The sequence below is a fragment of the Aedes albopictus genome, chromosome 2 (genome assembly GCF_035046485.1).
Source record: "Aedes albopictus strain Foshan chromosome 2, AalbF5, whole genome shotgun sequence".
Taxonomy (NCBI): Eukaryota; Metazoa; Arthropoda; class Insecta; order Diptera; family Culicidae; genus Aedes; species Aedes albopictus.
In genome coordinates, this window is record NC_085137.1 from 244,434,689 (window position 1) to 244,461,972 (window position 27,284).

Here is a 27,284-nt window from a genome sequence, read left to right on the forward strand (position 1 = left end):
ACTTTTGTTGCTTGGTTAATAAATGCTGTGAATTTTTTTGTTATCAATTCCTATGTGAACCGAGCCGCACTTTATTTTCAACATTTCGCAAACCACCCCCATTGACCGGAGATAGCTTTTTTTTCGGAGATTTTATTCCCAGACGGTACACTCTCATCGCTCGCAATGCAAAGTTAATTGAAACGTCCAGATCCCTGTAAATCTCCAGGGCATATAATCCATCCGCCAGTCAACCCCAGCGAGGTCGGCCTTCAATTTTTGTCTGCGTTTGAATTTTGAGCAAAAAAGCCGCCACCACCAGACAATGGGGGGATTGAGAGACGGCTTCCGATATTTGATTATAGGCCTGTCTTAGGGAAGTGACATCTTGGGAAATTGAAAAGATCGTTATTCTAGAACGTGACGTGGATACGAAACAATGGCTGTGTTTGCGGTTTCGTTTGAAAGTTGGAAGAAATCGATAGCACTTTCTTTGAATGGTAGAATATTAAAGTAATGTTTGCGTGGGTAAATTATTTTGAATACTCTGTGTTTTGATATGATTGCTCAGTTGTGATAATTTAGTAATTATTCCTTATTAAATTGCGGAGATATTTTATTAAAGTAGTTCTAGTGGGCTACGGTGTTGTGGGCACTCACTTATAAAAAGTTACATTCATTTCATTTTATTTATGTAGTAGGTATTGCGCATTACGTTCACCGCTGGACTGCGGACTTAGTTTTCATAAGTGCGAACACCTTTATAAATGTACGCAATTGCAACAAATCGAGTTGGTGTCTTCAGCGCATTGTTTCTTCAATCTACGCCAAATAAGAGCTCCGAAGGCACCGAGTTGGAGGATGCAATCGCGCAACTTCAATTTACGTTTTCGCACTTATGAAAATTTCTGCGATACTCCAGTGGTGAACAAATTGTCACATATTACATCGTTATAACAATAAAACTGAATCAACAATTCCTCGCCACGGCACTAGGTTCATGGCTGCAGTTCTCCTCGTCCACGTCCCACATTTGCCAGATCGTACTGCATCTGCAAAACAGTGAGTCGAAAAGGAGAGCGTCCAACATAGCTCTGATCCTCACAAGTTCCTACCTCATGCTTCCACGGGTCAAGCAATGACAAAGACCGTCAGCTAAGAGTTGTGTGCTTAGCTGGTAGTGCAGCCTGGGCACTGTTGTCCTTCTGACTTCAGCTAGATTGAGAAGGTACGTCTCGAGCGTCTCTTCACCAAGGAGGTACGGCTCAAACAGCGTCTGTTCTGGCATCCAGCGGCTGAGTATGAAATTCTCCTCCACCGGAAGCTATACCTAAGGTGGCAGCCCCACCACGGTGAATAGGGGACCTTAGGCCAACAACCTACTGTCTCCGAAACCCAAAAAAAAAACGTTACTGAAACCGAAAATGAAACTGCATCTGGTCCGCCCATCTTGCACGCTGCCCTCCAGATCTTCTTTTACCATCCTTTAACAATTGAATTAACAGTGTACAAAGCTTCTTCAAATTTAGACCTTTGCAACATGGCGCCATCTCTCCATTTGAATGAGACATCTGAAGCTTTTTTAATTCGGAAAGTCGATATAGCATGTCTCGTGGGTTCGTGTGAGTTACTCCATAGATCTCATTCAGCTGACCAAAAGAGAAGTTTAAATAAAACCTAGCTGATCTAACTCCAACGAATAGAAAAATCTCAGCTACCTTTTTTGTATAGAAGTATACAAAGCAAAGGTAGAACGAGATCGTAGAAAATGAAAATGATAAAGATGAAATGAGATGGGGTGCTATCAAATTGCGTTCACAATAAAATAGGTACGCAATTGGGAGGGATTTATAAAACTAAATTTTCGTCGGACATTTTGATTCTCGTGCGGTTCGTCAACGTATCTAAATCGGTGTACGTAAAGTTCACGAACAAAGTTTCAAAGATTTAGCTCAAAACGAAATCAAAAGTTTTATGTATGAATTATGCCAAAAAAAAAATTAAAAACCAGTTTGAAAGTTGAAATAATTGTGCAGGTGAAAATCAGAGAACATCAAGTGGTGTTAAAACTTCTAATAATTGTGCTCAATTTTCTCAGATAGTTTTTCATGCTAGGGAAGCCATTTTGTACCTCAATCTCACCCGTGGTGTGAACTAATTTCTTTTTGTAAAAAGGTAATATGAAAATCTTATGGGGAATTAGAGTGACCTTAACGTGAATTGTTCTGAAATTGATTGACCAGGTGTATCCCGCTGGTCAACGCGGGAGCCTATGCTAGGCCGTGCAGTGTGTCCTCGGTTGAGAAACCCTGTGTTGAAGTATCCGTCACCGATTCGGACCACCCCTGCACCTTAACAACTCTCACGCGAGCTCCCAAACACCACGCAACATCGGAAAGCTCACCATCTCGCCGCTTGTCGCATCGTGGGTAAGCCCTCCTGTTACCGGTGCTTACCAGAACGTAGTTAGAAACAATGCACGAACGATACGCATGGTACAGAAGCTTACGAGCGTGCCACCTACTGGCAAGTAGTTGAAGCTCGTCTACACGTAGTGGAATACGCGACACATACAGCTGCAAATTTGAAGTGAGCTACCGAATTGAATGCGCCGCCTGCCCGTGGAAGCTCGAACTAATTGGTGAGAGATCAATTGCATGTGCATGCCCGAAGGTCACGTGAACGAAGAATCATCATTGGATGGTTTCGATCGAAGCCCCGGTGGATTCCTGAACTGCTGAACGGTTCGACCACAGAGAACAGACGTCTATCTTCGCTTTCTGCCTTGTGTAAAACTTTGTAACGGTCATATTAGAGTATGTGGTTATGCTCCCGTTGCGCGGCGCTAGCGTCCCATCACTTACATTGTTGTGTTGTCAAATTTGTTTCCAGTGCTCGCCGTTTTTGGCCGTTTGGCGCTCGTGTCGCCTTGTGGGCTAGTGTATTTTAACGATGAACACTGCCATCGTGAGGTCAAATCGACTTTATAAGTGGGGCAGTCTCCGTTGGTGGCGTTGAGGTACACTTAAATCATTTACACACGATTTCGACGTATTTTTGTTCGAGCTTAAATGTCTGTTTTCTGTGGTTCGACGAAGAGTCAACAGGTTTGCCGACAGAAAAGGTCAGAGCTTTGATTTGTATATATTTTTTTCCTAGATTTATGACCACATTTAGCTTTAGGTACCTACTTGAAATTTGGTGACGTCACCTTTAGGAAAACGTTAGGCCTCTGTATCCTACCGTGAACTTTAAATAAACAGGATTTGAAATTGGTAGGCCAACGCCGATTCGAAGGTTGACGAATGAAACGGTTTGAGTTGCTTTATATTATTTAACGAAATTGTCTCATTTAGTCTTTTTCGTTCTTGGTTGAATTGATTTAGAGTAAGTTTAGATTTTCGGTTAAAATTTTCTTGAATTTGGTTAGTTCAGTTGGGTGTTCTTTGAAACCTATCTTGGGGTTAGCTAAGGTGATCGGTGTTTGAGGGAATAAACCAACCTGCCCTAGAAAAAGCCTCTGCCGGGCCATTAACAGCCTCAGCAGTCTCACTTTGGTGAGTGGCGCTTAAACTGCTGCTGGTCTCGTACCCAAAGCATTCGTTACAATCCGGATCTCTTGCGAATACCAGCTTTACAGGGTTGTTGTCCAGCATTCTCACAACATGCCCCGCCCATCGTATCCTTTTAACTTTTTCGACCTTTCAGATGCTAGGTTCACCATAGAGTGCAGCGAGCTCGTGGTTCATCCTTCGCCGCTACACACCGTTCTCCTGCACACTGCCAAAGATGGCCGTTAGCAACTGCCGCTGAAGCGAAGCATCACCCATAAGAAGACTATGTACGAGATTGGCACGAACTACGTTGAGGGCCAGGTTACACTGACCAGAAACGACAGATGAGCAAATGTTGGCACCGCCTTCCATCTCATACAACAACAGCGAGGTGTTGAGGTACGTTCCCGACCTGCATCCTGATGCAGGCAAGTAACTGGAGGGAATTAGGTTCAAATGGACTCTCTCGATTAGCGTTTATTGGCTCTGAGCCCTGTCCCTATAAGGGGATGTACCAAGCCTCGCGTGGCGTCCCTGCTTGCATAAATACCCAGGTAACCAATAAGCAGTAAAAATTGCATTTATTTAGCACTATATGCGCCTTTACTGCAGGTCTGTAAATGCTAATATACCGTATATGCGCCATAAGTGCTAGTTAAAAGCAGGTTTTGGCCCAATATACGGCTGATTAAATGCTTATCCTTCCTATCCTCAAAAAATCGAACATAAACCAAAATATTTTCCCCTGCGCATTTCAGTCGCTTCATATTCTTCCCTTTCTATTTTTACTCACACTCTCCTGAGCAACTTTTGAGGCTTTTTTTGCAGTTGCTTTTTTTTTGCTGATCCCGCTGAATTTGAGATTCGATCCCTCAATCCTCTGGTTGATGATGCTGAGCCCCGCTACAGGATGAGCTATTAATGATCAGATAATACGCGTTGATTTTTTGATCTGTTAAAGGCTTGAGTACCACACCGGCAGTTATTTTGCTGTGCCCGGACAACGGCTTCGACAAGTGCTGATAGTTAAACCATCCACAGAATGCACGATGGCATAATTGGTGTCTTATTTCATGAGATTCAATTGGAAAAGATTTGTTCTCTCATTAATTTGCTTCTACTCCCGCAAAGATATCCACAAAGCCACCTGGAGATCACCCGACCACCAAACAGAAAACCAAATCGACCACGTTCTAATCGACGGTAAATTCTTCTCGGATATAACCAATGTCCGCACATACCGCAGTACGAATATAGATTCAGATCACTACTTAGTCGCTGTATGCATGCGCTCAAAACTTTCGACAGTTATCACCACGCGTCGAAGTCAAACGCCGCGACTCAACATCGAACAGCTGCATAACGTTAAAGTGGCTCAAGACTATGCGTAGCAGTTAGCAGTGGCCCTACCAACGGAAGAGCAGCTTGGCGCAGCTACACTTGAAGATGGCTGGAGGGACATCCGAACCGCCATAGATAGTACCTCGGCTACAGCACTAGGCTTCGCGACTCCGAATCACAGAAACGACTGGTACGACGGCGAATGTGAACAGTTGAAAAACGAGAAGAATGCAGCATGGGCGAGAATGCTGCAACACCGCACGAGAGCGAATGAGGCACGTTACAAACAGGCGCGGAACAGGCAGAACTCAGTCTTCCGGATGAAGAAGCGCCAGCAGGAAGAACGAGATTGCGAAGCGATGGAAGAGCTGTACCGCGCTAAGGACACACGAAAGTTCTACGAGAAGCTGAACCGCTCGCGCAGAGGCTTCGTGCCACAAGCCGACATGTGCCGAGATAATTACGAGAATATTCTCACGAGCGAGCGTGAGGTGGTCGAGAGGTGACGGCAGCATTACGATGAGCACCTCAATGGCGAAGTTGCAAGTACCGAAAGTGGCGTGGTAACAGATTTAGGAGTATGTGCACAGGACGAAAGACTTCCGGCCCCTGACCTCCAAGAGATTGAGGAGGAGGTTGGCCGGTTGAAAACAACAAAGCCGCTGAAGCAGATCAACTACCAAGCGAGCTTCTAAAATACGGTGGAGGAGCATTGGTGAGAGCACTACACTGGGTCATTACAAAGATTTGGGAGGAGGAAGTATTACCGGAGGAATGGATGGAAGGTATCGTGTGTCCCATCTACAAAAAGGGCGACAAGTTGGATTGCGGGAACTACCGCGCGATAACACTACTGAGCGCTGCCTACAAGATACTCTCTCAAATTTTATGCTGCCGTCTATCACCGATTGCAAGAGAGTTCGTGGGGCAATATCAGGCTGGATTTATAGGTGAACGCGCTACAACAGATCAGATGTTCGCCAACCGCCAGGTGTTGCAGAAATGCCGCGAATACAACGTGTCCATACATCACATGTTTATCGATTTCAAATCGGCGTATGATACAATCGATCGAGAACAGCTATGGCAGATTATGCACGAATACGGATTCCCAGATAAACTGATACGACTGATCAAGGCGACGATGGAACGAGTGACGTGCTTAGTTCGAGTATCAGGGACACTCTCGAGACCCTTCGAATCTCACAGAGGGTTACGGCAAGGTGATGGTCTTTCGCGCTTGCTGTTCAACATCGCGTTAGAGGGTGTAATAAGGAGAGCGGGGATTAACACGAGTGGTACGATTTTCACGAAGTCCGTTCAGCTGTTTGGTTTCGCTGATGATATTGATATTATTGCTCGTAAATTTGAGACGATGGCGGGAACATACATCCGACTAAAGAGTAAAGCCAGGCGAATCGGATTAGTCATGCACGGAAAAAAATCCATTCCCCTAACCATGAATAAAAAATCATGTTCTTATGATGTCTGCCAACTCATAATATCATAATTTAAATTCATAATATCATGAATGAGTTGACCAGAAATATGAATAGAAACAAGCATTTTCATAAATTATATTCATGGTCGCTTCCTAGCGTTACACTTATCTGCCATATGCAATTATATAAATCGCGCGGTCGTCCAGCACAGACATGTGGAAAAAGTTGAACCTGCTATTTTTGCAAAGTTTTTATTTGGTTAGAGTAATAAATGTGCATATATGAGGAAATGGAACATCGAAACAGTGTGCCCGTAAGATTCGGCAGGTTGTTGGGAGTTGATTGACTAAAAAGTAAACGCGCAAAAAGTAAACAGTGCCCAGTTCGCGTTTTCGTTGTGCCATCCGTCGTAGTTCCGAGTTTATGTACGGAGAGTGAAGCAAAGTGAGAATCGCGCGTTAATTTTCGGTAATTCTCTCTATTTTTCCGGTTTATCCATCGTTTGACGACTTCGGAGACTCAGCAAGCGATGTGAACTAGAGAACAATTGATGTGGTTTGGAGGGCATCCTTAGCCTGTTGGATGTAGGTACCAAAGACAAAAATAATAAACCAGCCAAATATGATTATCCGGTGAGTTCGATCATTGTTGTTCTCTTTTATATTTGAACATTACATATCTTCACTAACAAGAGGCCAACTAAAAAGTGCTGCTTGCTCATAGAAAAAAGGATGATGGATAGGTCCTAAATTCATTGAAATGGGCTTTGATATCACGTATTTTATTTTCTTATGATTTTAGCTTGCGTCGTTTTATTAATCTAATTAAAATCATTTGGGACCGACGACGACGGAATCATAAAAGTAATTCTTAATTCCATGAATTCTATGCATGGTTCCATCTCCCTCAACCATGATTTTATGAATTTGACTGAGAAACATTGAGGTCCGACGACGACGGAATCATAAAAGTAATTCTTAATTCCATGAATTCTATGCATGGTTCCATCTCCCTCAACCATGATTTTATGAATTTGACTGAGAAGCATATAGGTCCGACGACGACGGAACCATAAAAGTATTTTTTGATTCCATGAATTCTATGCATGGTTCTACCTCACCAAACCATAATTTTATGAATCTGGTGGTAAAGCATCAGGATCTGCATCCAGGTTTATGAAAATTATTCTTGGCTTCATGAATGCTACTCATGATCCCAGCTTATTTAATCATAGCTTCATGATTATATTTTCCATTTTTGGTCGTCGAAAGCCAAAACAATAACGGGTGCATAGCGTTATGGTGAAATCAATCATAAGATCATAAAATTTAATCATGGTGTATATTTATAACATAAAATCATAAAAATATCGGGAAACTATGAGTCATATTCATGGTCTTGGGAATGGATTTTTTTCCGTGTGAATGTGTTGAAGACAAAGTACATGATGGTAAAGGGCTCCAGAGAGGAATGACCGCGCCCGCCACCCCGAATTTATATCGACGGTGGTGAAATCGAGGCGGTTGAAGAATTCGTGTACCTACTTGGGCTCACTGGTGACCGTCGACAACAACACCAGCAGAGAAATTCAGAGGCGCATTGTGGCAGGAAATCGTGCTAGCTTCGGACTCCGCAGAACTCTACGATCGAATAAAGTTCGCCGTAACACGAAGTTAATTATCTACAAAACGCTGATTAGACCGGTCGTCTTCTATGGGCACGAAACGCGCCCTTGGACTTTTCGAACGGAAGGTGTTGTGTACCATCTACGGCGGAGTGCAGATGGAAGACGGGACATGGAGAAGGCAAATGAACCACGAGCTGCATCAGCTGCTGAGAGAACCAACCATCGTCCATACCGCGCAAATCGGGAGGCTACGGTGGGCGGGTCACGTCATCAGGATGTCGGATAGCAACCCGACTAAAATGATTCTCGAGAGTCATCCGACCGGTACAAGAAGACGTGGAGCGCAGCGAGCTAGGTGGGTCGACCAAGTGGAGGACGATTTGCGGACCCTACGCAGAGTGCGGAACTGGAGACAAAGAGCCATGGATCGAGTGGAATGGAGACGGCTACTACGTACAGCAGAGGCCACCCCGGCCTTAGCCTGATCGGTAAGGTAAGTATGTCATGCTTACACAGCCTCATGAAATTGTGTGCTGATAAGTGGTAATGGTTCAATGTTTGTTTAAGAATCTCTAAGAGCTCCCTTCAGTAATGGTCATCGGATCTACAATCTGAAATGCTTTGAGTCTCTTCTGAAACCTCTTGAACCGTTTATAAAACGCTTTAAAGCGCTGCTGAAACCGCCCTGAAGCTTACTTAATAGCAGTGATTCAAAATGTATTTTTAGAAACTCTAGGTCCCCTAACCCCCTCAAATTCCCCTGTAACGCCACAGCGACTGTAATTATCGGGTAAGTCGGTCGGGAGCAGCACTGAGACTCCCCGACTCAATAGCCTCAGGGTCGGCACGGCACTTCACGGACAACAACACTTTATTCAGGGATTAATTCTACTGAATTTCTGGCACTTGCGTCTCACTTTATCTCCACTTCCTTAAAGCTAACCTGACCTCAAGGGTGTAGTTAGCTTTTCGGTCAGAGGAGGGAGGTAGGGTGGTGCTTATTTCAAAAAATCTCTCCGGGATATGATTTCCCAAGTGGAAAGTGATCTACTAGTCGAAATAAGTGAGCTGTACAAAAATGAGCGATTTCGGTTGATATTTAGGGGTGGCGCAAAGGGTTTAAGTGAATTTTTGCTAGAGCATACTTTCGAAAAACATTTCTGTTCGGTTACGAACTGTTCTAAAAATTGCGCACAAACAACCATCACGCAAAACCATTCATCCCAATCAAGTCAAGTGAATGAGCAACAAAACCAATATATACCGCAAACGGCGCTGACAGTGTGGCTGCATAAGCCGCGCCAAAGCAACACATCGTATAACAGCAGCCCATTCAATTGTTTCGTCCGATCATTTGAAAGCATCAACAGTCCACGTCTATTATTCGTGCTGCAGCAGGCAGCGTCACCCAAGCAATCTTGCGCATTGCTTGCCTGTTTTGCTTTGCGCTCTTCCAGGCATAGTAGCAGGTAGTGCACAGCCAACCTTGTTCAATCGTCCTCTGTCTGCTTATAAAAAGCAGGCCCAATTTGAATGTAAAGAGTAGTAGCAATAGTCGTCTTCCCAGCAGGCACGCTGCCTGTTTGGGGAAATGAAAATAAATTCAAAACGTTTCACCGACCAATTCGATTTGTCATTATTACCGTTGTCGTCGTCGTCGTCCACTGGATCCAAATCTAGTCCACTGATCTCTCGAGTGATCGAACAATTTCAAATTTTAATTTCAAACATGACATTTCTAGACAAAATCGGTGATTTTAGCACGGACGAAGAAGAGGTCAATGTGACCTCACTGGACCACTGCTGGGGTACCGTCAAAACAGTAGCCAAAAGCGCCCTTAGTTATGTAGGATCATCTTTCATCGTCTTTCGTCTGAAGCGAATGTCTTCGAGGGAAGTTATGAACCCGGCTTCATCGTCGGCCGGTCGACATCAGGAGAGATCGTCAACGAACGGTAAATCCTCCAGAGATGGCGTGAATATCAGATCCCAAACAACCTCAAAGCGGCATATGATAATATTGCCCGCCTAGAACTGCGGGAAATAATGGTATAGAACGGCTTTCCTGAGAAGCATTTTTTCCTCTTCTGTTGGGGAAGTTAAACCACTGCGTCCAATAAGTTGAACTTTTGTGGCATAAGCTGAGACGCATACCAGACTAAGCAAAGCAACGATGGGCACTGGGCAGTGTTAAAATCTGCTTTAACGTCTCAAGTGAACTATCCAGTTCATCGCCGACGTTTCGATCCATTGGTTTGTATTTTCTTCAGGGCGATTTGTAGAAGAACGAATGGTGTGCAGTATCGTAAGATGAACCACTGCACTTTACGGCAAACCCAGCCTTCTAAAAGTGTTTGAAGCTTAAAAGATTCGACATGTAATAAACAATCCGTAAAACAACCCTTCAAGGTTAGAGTTTGCGTTTGATTCAGTTTAAGCAAGAATTGGCTCAGTTTTGTTACAATTTCACTAGGTTTCATCCTTTCCCATAACGATTGAACACTTATCTAATTTGCAGTCTCATGGAAGTTGGTGATATGCTTCCTAGAGATAAAACTTCTCCAAATCGTTTTCTAAGTCAGTTGATATAAAATTAATAATGTTCAATATGCCCATCGTAGTAAACAAAACAAGATTTAATTCATTGGACCATTAGTTGGTCGTTGAGATTCTTTGGCTAATTGATGTCCTTTCTCGGAAGTTCCTTGTTCTTTCGCTCATTAGGCATCAGTGCTATATAAAGCCACGACAGTTTGTCTGTTTGCCATGCGGCATCGTTTCAGATTCCGTCACCCTTCAGACGTCGTCCCTAAAACAACTTGTTTAACCAACCCCATTAACCGGATTGTGCTTGTAGGCAAACATTGACTGCTCTCTGCTCGTGCTCTCCGATAGCAGTCGGAAACGATGAATCCATGGCCTTCCTGCCATAAAGCGACAGTCTATATTTATTTTATGATGGATGTCTCGCCCACCACCCTCGGGGTGTCACCTGGCTTCTAAGGAATCCATCTTTCTTCCAAGTCGGCGTGGGTACGGTCAAATTCGGGCAGAGGTCCAGCACAGGCAGGTGAAAAATCACCACCTATAAATATGGGCATCAGATGAGAGTTGAGTGGCGGGCTTTTGGGTGGGAGCTTCAGAGTGTAGATAAATCTTATTATGGCGGTAAAATTCATCATCCTTAAGCTGGGTTCAGCTTTGACTGTCAGGATGGATTAGGTAAGTGAAGAGCAGATGTTCTTCTTATATATTGGCCGTGATAAAATTTCATTGGGTTGTGTTGATTTTACGACTAATTTGTTTAAAACTTACTAACCATAATAATGCATAGAAATTATATTATTTAGACTTAGAGTGACAGGATATCCATCCAGCACTAGAATTATTTTTGCACGACTGTAGATCTCCTGCTGGGCAATAATGTTTCATTTCGGGATCCAATTAGCTAAACTCACGAATTCCCACAAATCATATACGGCTGGCAGCCATTTGGGAGGGATTACCAGTGAGCATCCAATCTAGACATTACCTTTCCTGCCCGGAACAAACTGTAACTTACTCTACGGATAGCATCCAGCTCGATGAACATTGGTGTCATCACGCACCGGCGAAGGCAGATGAATAACCGCATGCAGCATAAACGATGCAGTAGGTAGATATCCCCCTGTCATCCCACTGACTGGCTGTGCTGCGGTTGAATGATGTGTTATGAAATTCTGAGCTCGAGCTGCAACACAGGCGATGCGGAATGATTTATAGGTCAACCATGATTCGCTGATGAGATGAATTTTCCATCTAAACGTCGATGTGCAGAATAATCAGACTGCAACCAGCATTTACGCAATTAAGCCGAGCAGTGAGCGCCGAATGGGCAGTATATGTACTTAGGATTTGTATTTCTTGGTAGCATGACCAAATTTCATTAGGCCGAAGAGAAATTGCAAACATGTTGGGCTACAGTCATCCCACAAATACTCCGGAGTGAAAGAAAAGCAAAAATGTGATGAATAAATAAAGAAACTATAGTTCAGCAAACAGAGGGTGCATTAACATCAGCCAAATTGCGTACGCCATGAACTGCTCCAAATACATATGTTCATACAGCATGCTGAATTTCATGTTAACTTAATGACGACTATCATATACATGGTATATTCTAAACAAGGTAATCCCTATTGCTGCACACGGCAGTTAAGCTTTTTTTTTCTTCTTAGCCATAGGGTGAAAATCTGCTCAACAGACACCCGAACGGCGGCCCTTCCTGGTAGTGTGGTGTTAATGCCGTCTTTTACAACAAAAGTAAAAGCCATGACTTTGCCATGACTACTCTCTCATCGACCCACTAAACAACATTCCTATAATCGCCAAACCCTTCGTCTCTTCGGAACCACCAAGAGGACATTGCTTCAAAGAGAGGTTAGTGCATATCGCACCCTCTACGTTAGCCGCGTAGCCTGCAGCAACGAACTTCGATGACTCGCTTTGGAGAGTCCATCACCATAGCATGCTGGCGCTTAGCCAGTTTCACGAGTGGTCCTCACCACTCCCTTTGTCCTCGGACGGAAGGTGGGCAGGGCCAACCACACGCCCGCGCCCAACTGTTCTGCAAGCATCAAGAACTGATGCCTACGTTCAACTAGATCTAACCTGCTAATGGCAAGGGTATCACTACCCTGCAGGCCCTCTCAGCTGCACCAGAAGGTTGCTGACAGTAGGGTCTCCACCTGCTCCGGCCCTTACCGAGGACCCCTTTCCAACCGTAGACTCGGATCCAACCCAGTAGACCGACGCCATGACAGCAGCGCTACAAGGACTTCCTCTCCGCGGCCACTTAATCGTTGTAAGGGTCGATTTCGACCGCATGACACCAGTATGACTTACGAAGTCGACTCCGAGCCCCTGGACCACCTCTTGTACCGCATCTGAATTAGCAATTCTCCGAGTCTACGCACCCTGTAGCTCCAAAACAATGTGGGTGATAGCCGTTGAAACGGAATTCCATCCAAACTCATCCCTACACAAACTCTGGACAAATTTGTCCGGAGTTGTGTCCTCGACGCTTGTGGCAAGCATGCGGTCACGCATTGTGCGAAAACGTGGGCACACGAACAAAACGTGTTCCGCCGTTTCCTCTAAACCAGGACATTCGGGAGAACCCGCATGCCCGAAACGGTGAAGAACTGTAAGAAGCTTCCATGACCTGAAAGGACCTATGCAAGGTGGAATGTTACTTCCCCTTGGTGCTTATTAATCCAACTATCTACCCTCGGTATCAACCTATGGGTACACCTTCCTTTGGTGGAACTGTCCTACGCGCGCTGCCTTTTGACCATGGAGGCCATCCTGGCAGTCCCGCGTATGTCTCTTGTGCCGCACATTTAGAAGCACGCCATGTCTTCTCTGATAAGGATGCCGCACGCTATGTCCAAAGGGAAGAATTATGAAAAGTGGGTGCACCTCACTGGCGTACACCGCAGAGCTATTGGACACCATCTGTAACAGTGCCACCGCTTGCTGCTCCGAATTCCGGTTGTTCACAACCGTCACCTCTGTCTTGTGGTGAGCCAGCTCCAGTTTCCTGGACCGCATCCACGCCTCCACAACCTTAATCGAGTGGTTGGTAGTCAACTTTACCTCCTCGATCGTTTCACCGTAGACTTCGAGCGTAATGTCGTCGGCAAATCCGACAATCACCACTCCCACTGGATACTCTAACCTCAACACCTCGTCGTACATGACATTCCATAACACCGTACCCAGAATCGAACCTTGCGGGACTCCTGAGGTATCGTGAAAACACTTCCGACCCACCTCTGTGTCGTAAACTAGTACTCGATTTTGGAAGTAACTTCCGAGAATCTTGTACAGGTATCCGAGTATCCGGAACCTCATAATGGACCCAGAATCGGACTGGAAAAAAGAACAACCAATAGCCACACATCAACATCCTCGTGCTCATCATTCTATCGTGATAGGGTAGAAAGTGAAAGCAGAGCAACGGCAACCAGTTCGATATAGTAGAATTAGAATAGATTAGGCGCTGTACAAAGTGTAAGTACAGCTTCCAATTGGAATCGCTCACGTAGTGCCCTAGTGGATAAAAAACTGTAAATTAGGTTAAATGATTGAAGAATAAAAAAAACTATACCATGACCACGCGACAAGCAGAACAGTAAATTGTAACTGTATTTTTTTTTTTATTATTTACATAAGAGGTGTAAGAATTTTTAAACTTAATTTAGATTCAGCATACTCATATAGTGTCCTCCATAACTTATAATGTTATGTCAGTTGTTGAGCAACTTCACCCTGGAAAAGTTTTCAAATTTAGCCTTTTGTACATATTTTTGCAAAAAGTTGTAACTTCTCGTCAGAATTTCGGTAACGAAGCTTGATGGGGGTTCCTTAAATACATGTTTCAAAAAAAATTTGCTTGGAATCATATGCAATATACCTGAATGATGTTATAGGAAAGAATTTGTGAAAAGTAATCAACTCTCCTCCAGATTACGGTACCCCTGAAAGCGCCTTGAGCGTTAACGGATCATGCAAACTTTTTACGGAACTAAACATGGTTGATAAATGCAGCATAAAGTTCATAATGATTTTAATACAACCTGTTGTGAATTCAGAGGTTATCAATAAAGAGCCACAGAGCTAAGGTAGATACAACAACTAGAGTTGTAACAACTGTTAAAAACCATGTAGATTGTTACCATTCGTTTTGTTTTCCAGTTTTTCCATTCAACTGTTCCATTGCATCATAATTCGGCAGAGTGAACAAGCGCTCCAGTATGGTGCAATTTAAAGTTTAGTCAAGCACAATTTTGTAGCTCATTCACACTACGCTGTAGAATGGCTATTCGGAGAAAAAAAAAAGGCAAAACAGAATCGATCTTGGTTCTCAAGTTTGGCTTTGGTCATTTATTTGCCTTGTTGTATTCGTTGTTTTGAAATTTTCGCACTAATCTTAAAAAATGTATCGCCAATGCTACGCTAGCAATGATTCCTATGAACAAATCTTTAACTATTTCTCCCAACTACACCATGAGACACAGAACTTTGTTGCCTCAATTGTACTTTCTTGAATTTAAATCAAACAAACAACAATGGATTCAGTAGATTGTTTTGCACATACCAATTTGTAGCAATGATTCCTTTCTCCAGTACCGTAATCCGGGGTATCATTGATCAGCGGGGTAACATTGATCGGCTTGACCCACCTCATGAAATGTTCAAACAAGCATTTTACATTGAATCAGCTTCTGCTATCGAATGGTATATCGTAATCTGATATCATTCAGCTATTAAATGACATGCAATTTTTGAAAATTGAATTTCATAAACATTGAATTAAATCGATTTTTCCATAACTGTGTTTCGTAACGATACATTGTCAAACATTCATGCTTGGCGTGAATACTAGATACAATATGAGGTTCGAAATCACTGTATTACTTCAATATGATATCCTAGAGTTGGATTTAATAAACGAAACTTTTATGAAAATGCTATTTTTCAGTAAAATAGTACAGGGTGTTAGGTTCCTGAGTGCAAACTTTTTAAAGGGTGATAGAGGACCATAAATGGTGAAAAAAATTGTTCTTCGCATATGGTCAAATCTCAACCGTTACGTAGTTATTGAACTTCCCATGTTTTTGACTCTTATTGCCTTTACTGGCAATAACTTGAAAATGGTCAAACTTTTCGAAGTTTTTTACCCTTATCCGAAAGATTATTGAATTTTCTATCAAATGGCATCTTTGAATCGATTGGTTTGGTAAAATAACTAAGTTGCTCTAGAACAAAATAGCTAAAAATAGTGTATTTTTATTGGTTTTTGTCAATTATCTTTGAAACATGCGTAATAAATTAAAATTCTTTCTTCGGCAAAGCTGTGGCCTCTGTTCCACTCTACAATTCGTTCTTTGACACTAAACTTCTAGCTCTTATCTTTTTCTTGCTATTTTGATTTAAATGTGCGGCACAATGCGCAAAAAAGTGCTTTCCATGACAGTTGCAAATTTATGATCTGAAATGCGATGTTAAATTCGAAATTGCAACAAAACGATGAGAGATTGAAGTTTGATGTCAAAGAACGAATTGTAGAGTGGAACAGGAGCCACAGCTTTGCCGAAGAAAGAATTTTAAATTACTACGCATTTTTCAAAGATAGTTGACAAAAATAAATTAAAACACACTACTTTTGAGCTATTTGGCTTAGAGAACTTACTTATTTAACCAAACCAATCGATTCAAAGATGCCATTTGATAGAAAATTCAATAATCTTTCGAATAAGGGTCAAAAAACTTCGATAAGTTTGACCATTTTCAAGTTATAGCCAGTTAAGGCAATAAGAGTAAAAAACGTGGGAAGTTCAATAACTACGTAACGGTTGAGATTTGACCATATGCGCAGAACAATTTTTTTCTCCATTTATGGTCCTCTATCACCCTTTAAAAAGTTTGCACTCAGGAACCTAACACCCTGTATACTATTTATTAAAAGTAGGCTATCAATTCCTTAAGCCATTGCCTACCTTTAGGCGTTATTCGTGGTTTAGAGGATTTAAAACCTAAAATAACATAAAAAGTACATAACTTGTTAGAATTTGGACAACATATTCGAAATCAGCGACACCGAATTTAGTAAGTAAGGGTATTTTCAACACAAATGAACATTGATCACTGACTTGATCAATGTTACCCCAAATCAACAAAATCAAAAATTAGATTGAAAAACCTATTTAAACATGTTTTAAAGTTTTACAATACTTTTTCGAGTAACTTAACACATACTCAGAGGGTCAGTACTTGTTATAAAAATATAAAACATGTAACGTTTGCTTTACCAAGAGAATTATTCAAGAAAGATAGAAAATTCTGATCAATGTTACCCCGGATTACGGTACCAAATTTATCATTATATACATACCTATAAGAAATCCTATTCGTTTGCACAATTGCCGGCCGCAGAAGACGATGATGAGAGCTTGTTATTGTGTACTTATAGCATCGGATACAGTCGCCGCCGCCGTCGCAAAATCCTCTCAAATATCGTTTCGCTGAGCTGCCGACCGAGAGATGATGGCATGGCAAGCTGTTGGCAACGCAAAGCGAAACAATTTAACCGCAAGCAGCTGGCCGGCATCAAGTGCCATAATTTTCCACCAGCAATCCGAAGAATCGTGCCCAAGAGCATCGTTGCTGCCAGGCTCACTTTAGAGAAGGCAAGTTTTCATCCTTACGTATTGCAGTGCGACGCAAACTATGCTTGGAATGCCATCTTCCCCCGGACTTCGATGTTGTTGCCTAGTGCAGCTGTGGTTGTGGACAGTCGAGGAAGAAAGCTTTTATGCTTTGTGCCCTACAACAACCCTACGGCTATGGAGTCTTACGCGCAAGTAAAGCAATAATTTTATTCTATCGTGAAGGATAAACATTTGCATGGAATTATCCATTGGCAGAGCCCGGGAGTTTTGTTGGAAATCCTGGAAAATTCTTTGGAGTGAATAAGCCGGAGATGATTCCCTTTGAAAATCTTTGCTCTGTTACGACCAGACTCTGCACAATGCACACAGAGTTTATTATACACTCGAGGCTAGTTCGGTCATTTGTGGTCATTCACAGCGGCAATTAAGATGGCTTTATCTTTAATGGAACACTAATCGTTTGCAGCAGATGTCATTAATAATCGACACATTTGTCGTGCTGTAATTGGAAGTATTTTTTTTTTGTTTCAACATAATCAGCTATGAGAATAAAACTTAAAGATATCGCCGTTGCGGAAAATGCCCAGATCAGGACATTTTTCACACTACAAGAAGCAGCCTTTTTCCAAGAATTCTTAAAAATATTGAATCAGCTGACGCAGACACATATTTTCCATCATCGGCAGAAATTTTACGACACGTAGACACTAGACACATTCCTGGTCAAAAATCAAAACCTGCGCTAACGTGATTAAACGATTAGCAAAATGTAGTACCGATTTTGAGTAGATTTTGATAGAAGCAATCAATTCATAAGATTAAATAGTTGAAGCATACCAGATAGTTGAAATAGTAAAATTCAAAGAATTTTTTGTGATTGCGTCACAGGGGAATATAAACCAGGCATATATAATAGGAGATAAGCTCAAAGAGCAGTACATTAGGCCGTCCCTATTTTTGCAAAAGTTGGAAATGTTTAAAGTTCAATATTGCAAAACGATCGTTTTAGCTAAAAAACCATCATGCCAAAATTTTTTCGACGAAAAAAATATCCTATTCTACTAGAATCGGTGATTTTAGGACCCTAAAGGGCCAAAAATGTGCTCAGAATTGCGATATCTCTTTTCGTTTCTGAGTTATTGACAAAAAAAACTACCTAAAAATGAACATTTTGACCATTTTATGAAATGCCTGAGGAAACCTGCCATATTTTGTCCGATAACTCAAAAACTAAAAGAGATATCGCAATTCTGAGCACATTTTTGGCCCTTTAGGGTCCTAAAATCACCAATTCTAGTAAAATAGGATATTTTTTTCGTCGAAAAAATTTCATGATTTTTTTGACCCCATACAATGTTTGAGAACTTTAGGCCCCGTGGGGGACCACTTAGCCTTGAGATAGGGACTTCAAATTTTGGCATGATGGTTTTTTAGCTAAAACGATCGTTTTGCAATATTGAACTTTTAACATTTCCAACTTTTGCAAAAATAGGGACGGCCTACAGTACCGTCAAACGGGGTTACTTGCAACAGCGGTGTAACTTGCAACACGATGAGATACACTAAATGTGAAGCATTTTCTAATAATAATAAAAACTAGTATGCCCTACTATTTCGGTTATAGAGATTATGTGTATCAAAGATCGATTTAGTATAAAAATTAGCTTTGTTTCTTTGTTTATGGTTTAGCTACACTGTTAAAACGGATTGCTCATTTTATGCCATAAAAATAAGTATGAAAATCGTGCTTGACCTCTCCCTTATGGTAAGTGCGATAAGTCTGATGACCTTGCTTGCAGTTAGTGTACCTAATAGTAAGCTCAGCTAAACGATAAAAGTTTGATAAACTTATCGACTAAGCAATGCAAAAAATCATTATTATATTCGACAACCACTATGGGGTAACTTGCAACAGTTGAATTTGACGAAACCTTCTATTATTTATCTTCATTTCACGATATACTTGACAGAAATAACCGAAATGAATCATTTATTGATTACGTAACGCGTTCATTTTCAAATGAAAATTCATTTTTTTACATTGTTTTGCACGTGACCTTCGAACATTGTTAGGAAATACCACGTTTTGAAGTTTCATTCATGTTTCATCATGTTAAAAGTTCAATTTTTGTTTATGAACGCTGTAAAGCAATCACTAATATCAATTCTGAACCTAGATGGAGTGAATTATTTCAGTTTAATACCCAAATTAGCGAGTTTGACATTTACAAAGTAGAATAGGTGTGTTTCAATCATGTTAATTTAGCTGAAATTGCCAAACACCACTTCAAACTGAAAACTACTTGAAGATGACTCACTCTACCTTTTCAAGTTATGACAATAATCATTGTTGACATTTTGTAATGAGTGCTAAGTCACGAGAATCATATATATTTTGTGTTTGAGGGACGTGAAACCCGTTGCTAAACGATATACTCTCGCTTGAAATAACTATCAATCCTTTCATGGAAAATTATATGTCAACTGGTTAGTGTACATCTTTTCATGGTATGTTTCATGCATAACATCAAAAATTTACAATACGACTAAATACTAGAATGTTAGTGCTGTTCAATGATAGCTAACTTAGCTTCATGTCCTATGTTGCAAGTTACCCCACAGATGGGGAAACTTGCAACAAGCATGTATTTCGCACCTCCTGATTAGGTGGCAACGCATTTTGGTAAACCAAGTGCTGCATAGTATTCTACTCTGGGTAATTAGCGTACACGATGCTTCACAGGATGTTTCAAATGTTTAGATTTTCAATGATATTGCTTCAAAGTCGAAAAGTGTTGCAAGTTACCCCATTTGACGGTACATGCTAAATGTAATTATATTTAATGGTCCTCCAGAAGCTCTAGAATATGTAGATAATTAATTATTTTGCGTAGGAAACTGTATGTGTTTCTTCCGGGTTCGGACCCAACGTTGTGTGGATGATGAGAAGGGATCCAGGCGACGACGAAAACAACTGACTTTTTCAAACTTTGGGTTTTTATTCGCCCCCGAGAGGCACACGCCTGCTCGGGAGTGATCTTCACTTACAATTCAGATTTTTATTTCTCCACGTACAATAGGGACAGACTATAGGGAGACGATATGCGCGATCGAATGATCAAAAATAAACTGAGGCACAACAACTGAGTCGGACGAACCCCAGAGAGCTGAGCAAATGAACTACATCGACAGAGTTGTGTGTGTTGTGATCTTGACCTTGTAGTGGAAGGGTTCGGATGCTATTGTCGAACGTATTGATGACCGCGAAACATTACACCATTCACAACATCGCCGCCACCTTGAAAATATGAGTTTCGATACATGATTTTAAATTCCAAACAAGCTGCACTAACAAACTATAGGAAAATTACATCTAATCTAGATGAATATTAATATTAATCTTCTCCTGAATTTCCGTGAACTATTTCATCTTCTGGCAATTGTATCCTCTCCGCCAACGGCAGTAAACAAATCTTGATTATTGGCCGTACGATGACGCCCTGACTGGTACGTAAAGATACGATTCTGAATAAGTTGTCTTTCCCTGGGAACACGGCCACGATTCGCGCCAGCGACCATTTCACAGGCATCCATTAAGACCACAAGTCTACCAGGTTGCAAGTCCGTATTTGGATGACAGGTCTTGGTGTCATGCTGTAACTCCTGCAAATATTCTTTCCTCCAGTGATGCCAGAACTTCTGGTAAATTCCTTGGAGTTTCTAGTAGTAATCGACGAGACGGTTAAGGGGTGTCTGATGAAAATCAGATGCTGGCATTGCATGCATGGTGCTGCCTATCAGAAAATGCGCCAGTGTAAGCTCCACGATGTCATTGGGGTCCTCGCTTAAGGGCACTAGAGGTCGCGAGTTCATGCTTGCCTCGATTTGCGCCAAAATTGTTGAAAGGTCTTCGAATGACAGTCTTGTCGCACTGAGCTGTCGGTAAAGCTGAGCCTTGGCAACCTTCACCGCCGCTTCCCATAACCCTCCAAAGTGCGGGGCCTTCGGCGGAGTGAAGTGCCAGGTGATCCGTTCGCTAGAACGGTTGGATGTGACTTCGTTTCGGCGGTCTTCATTCTCCAGCATCCGGTACACATCTTCCAGCTCGTTGGCAGCGCCTTGGAAGTTTTTTCCATTATCGAAGTAGAGATCGGTCGGTCGTCCGCGACGTGCGATGAACCGGCGGCGTGCTGACAAGAACGCTTGAGTGGATAAGTCGCTTACCAACTCGATATGCACCGCCTTGGTGCAGAAGCATATGAAGATGCAGATGTACGCCTTCATTGCGACGGCTCGCTTGTGCACCGGTTTCAAGTAAACCGGCCCGGCGTAATCCATCCCAGTAACGACGAACGGTCGACCAGGCGTGATTCGATGAAGTGGCAGCTGTCCGATATGTTGGCTCGTAGGGACAAAATTGGCTCGGGCGCATCGGTAGCAGCTGCGGAGAACACTGCGGACGAGTCGTCCGTGTATGGGCCAGAATTTTTCCCGCATGGCCGCGAGAGTTAGGCGGCCACCACCGTGAATAAGTGCCAGATGGTAGGATTTGGCAATCAAGCGGGCCAGAGGATGGTTACTCGGCAGTAGAGCGGGGTGTTTGGCTAGAAAAGGCTGGTCTGAAAGTCTGAGGCTCCCCCCTACGCGAATGATTCCCTCAGAGTCGAGGAATGGAGCCAGCAGACGGGTGGAAGATCGCTTTCCGACAGCCTTATCGACGTGCAGATCACGGACCTCTTCACGGAATGCGTCGGCTTGGGCAAGTTGGATTAAAAGCCGTTGATGAGATGGTCGACGGACAGTGCGATACCGGGAGGCGAACCAGTGGAAGGAAGTGGTTGCGAGCGAGCTTTGCAACGAACGTTGGCGAGAAACCGAATAATGTAGGCGGTTATGTGAAGTAGGCGTTCGTAGGACGAATATCTGACGAAGACAGGATTGACGATAGACGCTTCTTGAATTCTGGCAACTGTGGTGATCAGCTTGCGACATTCCTTTCCGTTTACTGGATACGGTGGAATGTTCCTAACCGGCCAATGCTCTTCAGCGAGCGACAGCCACTTGGGGCCTCGTTGCCAAACTCGCTGACCAAGAAATCGTCGACGTTCACACCGCGGAAAATCAGGTCCGCTGGGTTGTCCTTGCTGGCGACGTGGTTCCAGAAAGCGCAATGCGTAAGTCCCTGGATTTCTGATACCCCCGTTTCCCACAAATGTTTTCCAGGTCCTAGGGGGCGCTTGTAGCCATTGAAGCGTGACGGCAGAGTCGGACCATAAATGGGAACTGGCAATGGGCATTTCGAGGGCCTGTACGATACGTGAATGGAGTTTTGCTCCAATATCAGCCGCACAAAGCTCCAAGCGTGGGAGCGTGATTTTGCGAAGGGGTGCGACTCGGGATTTGGAAGCGAGTAGCTGAATTCGGACCATTCCGGATGAATCTACGTATCTGGCATACGTACAAGCTCCGTACGCTTTCTCTGAGGCATCGGAGAAAGTGTGCAGATGGATACTAGCGTTCGGTAGCAGTGCGTACCGACTGATACGGAAGGTTGTGACCTTCGGAATCTGAGCAGCGAGCTCCTCCCAGGAAAACGCGACGTAATCCGGCACTGGATCGTCACAGACGCACGGAAGTAACCACAACTTCTGCATCAACATCTTGCCCATGATGACAATCGGGGAAATCAACCCAAGAGGGTCGAACAGCTGGGAGATTCCAGAGAGAATTGAGCGTTTTGTGGGTGCCCCTTCGTGCTGACGGATTTTGAAGTCGAAACGGAGATTGTCGGACTCGGACTCCCAGGATATGCCTAAAGCTTTCACCGTTTCGTTTTCATCGAACTTGATCGACGACTGCGTTCCGATTTCGTCGGATGATAAACCAGCAAGGACCGATTACTGATTGGAAGTCCACTTCCTGAGTGCGAAATCACCTTTTGATTGGAGTTCGGTCAGCTCTTGTCTTAACTTGATAGCTTCTTCGATGGATTGCGCACCGCCGATGTAATCATCCACGTAGAAACCTGTTTAGAGAGCTGGCTTTTCCAACGGATACGAATCACCTTCATCAGCGGCTAGTTGCTGCAGAGTACGGTTAACCAAAAAGGAAGACGGGCTCAGGCCGTAGGTAACCATCTGCAGTTCATATCTTTCGACTGGAGCTGCCGGGTCGAATCGCCACATAATTCGCTGGCACGCTGTATCGTCCGGCTGGCCCAACACCTGCCGATACATTTTTGCGATATAACCAACTAGTGCCACAGGAAACGTGCGAAACCGAAGGATGATTGAAAGGAGGTCATCCTGCACCACAGGACCTACTAGCAAAGCTTCGTTTTGGGAGAAGCCTGTCTTAACCGACGCATCGAAGATAACTCGTACCTTCGTCGTTTTGCTTGATTCTTTTACCACCGGGTGGTACGGTAGATAATATGCATAGGAATGACTATCATCGTCCGCTCGAACACGCCGCATGTGTCCAAGGGAAAGATATTCCGCCACAAACTTGTGGTATTCTTCCTTCAGTTCGGGATTCCGGCTGAGTAGCCGCTCCAGAAGGTTGAATCGATGGAGTGCCATGGATTTAGAATGTCTGATGAGCTCGTCGAAGTTAGGATTCCGGGGGAGCCGCACCATATATCGCCCCTCCCGTTTCTCGTCGTGGTGGACGAAAACAACTCTTCGCACTGCTTCTCTTCTCGGTGATCAGGTTGGGTTGGGATGCGGAATCTAAGAGAGCCCTCGCCAGATGCTCCTGCCCATAGCGATCGACGACAATCACTATCGCCGTCAACATAAAAACGTTCTTCTCAATGTCTTGGATAGGTAGACTGCAGGTGGCCTCCGCTGGCCGGACGGACGTGGCGGCCGAGAGCGCGGAAGATAAGGAGTTGTAGTTTGGAGACGCTAGGCCTACATTCGTTGATAAACGGGCTGCATTGGAGGGAGCTTGCTCGTGACTGTCCCCGAATCCGTCATGGAGTAGAGAATGGTGACGCCTCTTGCAGACCCTGCATGTGTACTTGGAAGAGCAGCTCCTTGAGAAATGGTCGGCCCAGAAGCAGTTCAAGCACAGGCGATGGGCGTTGATCAAAGCAAGTCGGTTTTCTGCACTCATCCGCTCGAATTTCACACACTTCACCAATGGATGTCGCTGATCACAAGCGTAACACTTGCTCGGAGGACTTTCGACTGCTGCACTAGGCGATGGTTTTCCCTGGGCAGATTTGCGAGCGGTCGATACATGAGAGGAAGTAACGAGCTGCGGTGGAAGCTGTGCTTGATTCACGGAAACGGACTCAAGAACACGGATGCGGCGATGGTGGAAATCGATGAGAGCCTGGTAGGATGGATCGTTCGTTGTTGATGCGTGGTCTTCCCATGCCTTCAAAGTGTCATCTGGAAGGCGGACACAGAGCAAATGCTCCAAGATGGTGCTCCACGTATCCACTGGTTCCCCTAGCTGCCGTAGAATCTTGGTGTGTCGCTCGAAGTCATGAACGATTCCGTGCAACGAAACCGTCGTCTCCTTCTTTACCCGTTGGATCTCCAGCATCGCTTGAAGATGTCGCTTCGCTGAGAAGGTATTCGTTTGCGTATCTGCCTACCAGTGCTTGCCAGGCCAGTTGATAATTGGCAGCACTAATCGCGAACGACTCGATGTTTTGTGATGCCTCTCCGGTAACTGACGATTCCAGGTAGTGGAACTTTTTGGATGTCCGGAACATCCTGATTTGAGTGGATCAAAGTCAGAAAGGTATCTCGGAATGCCAACCACTCCTTATAATCGCCGTTGAACTCTGGCAGAGTGATCGTTGGAAGCTTCAAACCCTTTAGACTGGAGGAAACCGTAGGGGGAGGGGATTTGGAGCACCGCCGAAAGGCATAGACGGAGGCAGTTTAGACAACAGATAAGGCTGATGAAATACTGCCCTTCAAAGCCAGAACGTACCTGCGAGTTTAGGCGCACACCTTCGCTCGACTCCTCGATGCCTTCGAGGACTTCCTGGATGTCCTCGAGCTTCTGTCGAATGTTGTCGATCATACGTCCCGTTGATCATCATACGTCTCCAGGAATTGCCCCGCTCTTCCTAGCGAAGCCAGTAGGGATGTACGCCGAAGGCCTAGCTGTCGTTTCTCCTGCTCGGTCGTCATTTTGGAGTGGGCTCACGTACGCCGACGATTATGCGATGCAAATCACCGATGATGCGACCGTTTCCTGGGAAAATTAAGACCAGTAGCCCTCGGATGGATATTTATAGCGATTGTTTTAGTCGCTTTAGGTTGTAACGTGGCGATCGCCGGTACCGTATACTGTTGATGACGGAAAGTTCTGGGCGCAGTTTGACCATCACCAGGTTGGGGTCGGAGTCGATGTTAGCCCCATGATAGAAACTGACGTCGATAATGTCGAAGAACCGCTGCATATCACAATTTCACACAATTCCATTTGCATCGTACGTCCGTACTACGAACCGATTAAGCGCTTCTGCATATCGCCCACCACGAGGATTTTATAGTCCAATCGGCGTAAAAGCGATGTATTTATTGAGTTCGCCTATAATATAAAACATTTTTTCGAAGTAATTGTCATTCATATGTCACCATTTGCGGAACCAATGGTTCTCCCCCCATTCATGCTGTTCTCCCATTATTATATTGACCTCCATAGTTTGAAAACTCGTTCGTCATCTTTCATTGCAATTCCCATTATTGATGATACCTACCTCCTTTCTTGGTAAATTGATACCTTCATGAAGAACCTAGTGAGAGGGCGTCGTCGTCGCCTCTGCCGCATCCCAAGAAAGAACCACTCGAACAGCCCCACAAGAGCCATTTTCCCGCAGTAGGTGCTCGTTATACCCCCCCTCCGGGTCAATGGAAGGCATCCATTAATTTCCGAGAAATTACGAAGATAGCTTCATCGATTTCGTGTTTCTTCTAGACGGAATGGTGGAAACAGACATTTCGAGAAGAGCACTAGGGTGGGGTTTTGAGGTTATGCTCTCTGGTCTCAAGTGGAGTGTATACTCGGTGAGGGGACTCATCTTTTTCATTGTTACTGCTGGCTGGCACAGTGTCGAGCAGACGACACCCGACCAAGACCCGGTAGAAGTACTCACATTGAATACAATTGATGACAGAGGATGTGGTTATGGCGATACGATTGAATAGTTTTTCGATTTCAGTATTGTCGTCATGCTTTTCTGGTGGTTCTTCAAGGATTTGGTTTGATTTGTTCAATAAATAATTTAAGAGCATTTTGAAACAATGTCAGTGCAATAATGCAGTGGAAATCGAGATGCCATAGCAGTAAATTGATTGAAATAATTGTGTAATACCACAAGTCGGCGTGACTATGATTAGGGTGCGGGGCCATTTGGACAGGGGATCCTATTTTGGTAACACAGTCAATTTTAAGCAATTGACTTGAATTGATGTCACGTCACCGTACAATACTTCCACTTTTAAACCGCTTAGTCCTTCAGAAAATAAAAATGAATCTTTCACGAAGGCGGGCTGCAAAGCTGTAAGCGTCCAACATAGCTCTGGTTCTCACAAGTTCCTACCCATGCTTCAACGGGTCAAGCGATGACAGAAACCACCAAATAAGAACTGTGTGCTTAGCTAGTAGTGCAGCATGGGCACTGCTGATCTCTGACTTCATCTAGATTGAGGAGGTACGACCCGAGCGTCTGTTCATCAATGAGGTGCGGCTCAAACAGCGTCAGTTCAATTCTCTTCCACCGAAAGCTATACCTAAAGTGGCAGCCTTACCACGGTGGATAGGGGACCTTAGGCCACTAACCTACTGTTCTTGAAAACCAAAACCCATAACAGAAACCGAAAATGAAAAATTACGAACTGATTCGAAACCTTACCATGATCCAATGTTACACGTTAACCGATGCTGGCGAAATGTAAAACAAAGAGTACTTCTACAGTCAACTAAACGCTGTCTTGTGGATGCTATCGACTGGTAATTTTGTACTTGGGGGTTTTCGGCCTTGCAGTCTCCGGTGCAGTCTTTAATATGTACTACGTCCAATTTGTTTAAATAGAACCCTTGAGAAAGATGGCATAGTCCATCGAAACGTCGGGCATCGAAAATTTATGTCATTTTG

At 43.7% G+C, this 27,284-nt stretch overlaps 2 protein-coding genes across 2 annotated transcripts; both read right to left on the minus strand.

Annotated features, from left to right (window-relative positions):
• Positions 1-20,878: 20,878 nt before the first annotated feature.
• On the minus strand, positions 20,879-22,150 carry LOC134286424 (uncharacterized). Its single transcript, XM_062848033.1, has one exon. It carries the CDS (start codon positions 22,148-22,150, stop codon positions 20,879-20,881), a length of 1,272 nt encoding a protein of 423 aa, XP_062704017.1.
• Positions 22,151-23,187: 1,037 nt separating this feature from the next.
• Positions 23,188-23,739, minus strand: LOC134286425 (uncharacterized). The gene has a single exon (XM_062848034.1). The coding sequence runs from the start codon at positions 23,737-23,739 to the stop codon at positions 23,188-23,190; it is 552 nt and encodes a 183-aa protein (XP_062704018.1).
• Positions 23,740-27,284: the final 3,545 nt, after the last annotated feature.

Bases quoted from the DNA above. Each gene is read 5' to 3' on its own strand.
- LOC134286425 (XM_062848034.1), bottom strand. From the start codon at position 23,739: ATGGCACTCCATCGATTCAACCTTCTGGAGCGGCTACTCAGCCGGAAT.
- LOC134286424 (XM_062848033.1), bottom strand. From the start codon at position 22,150: ATGTCGCAAGCTGATCACCACAGTTGCCAGAATTCAAGAAGCGTCTAT.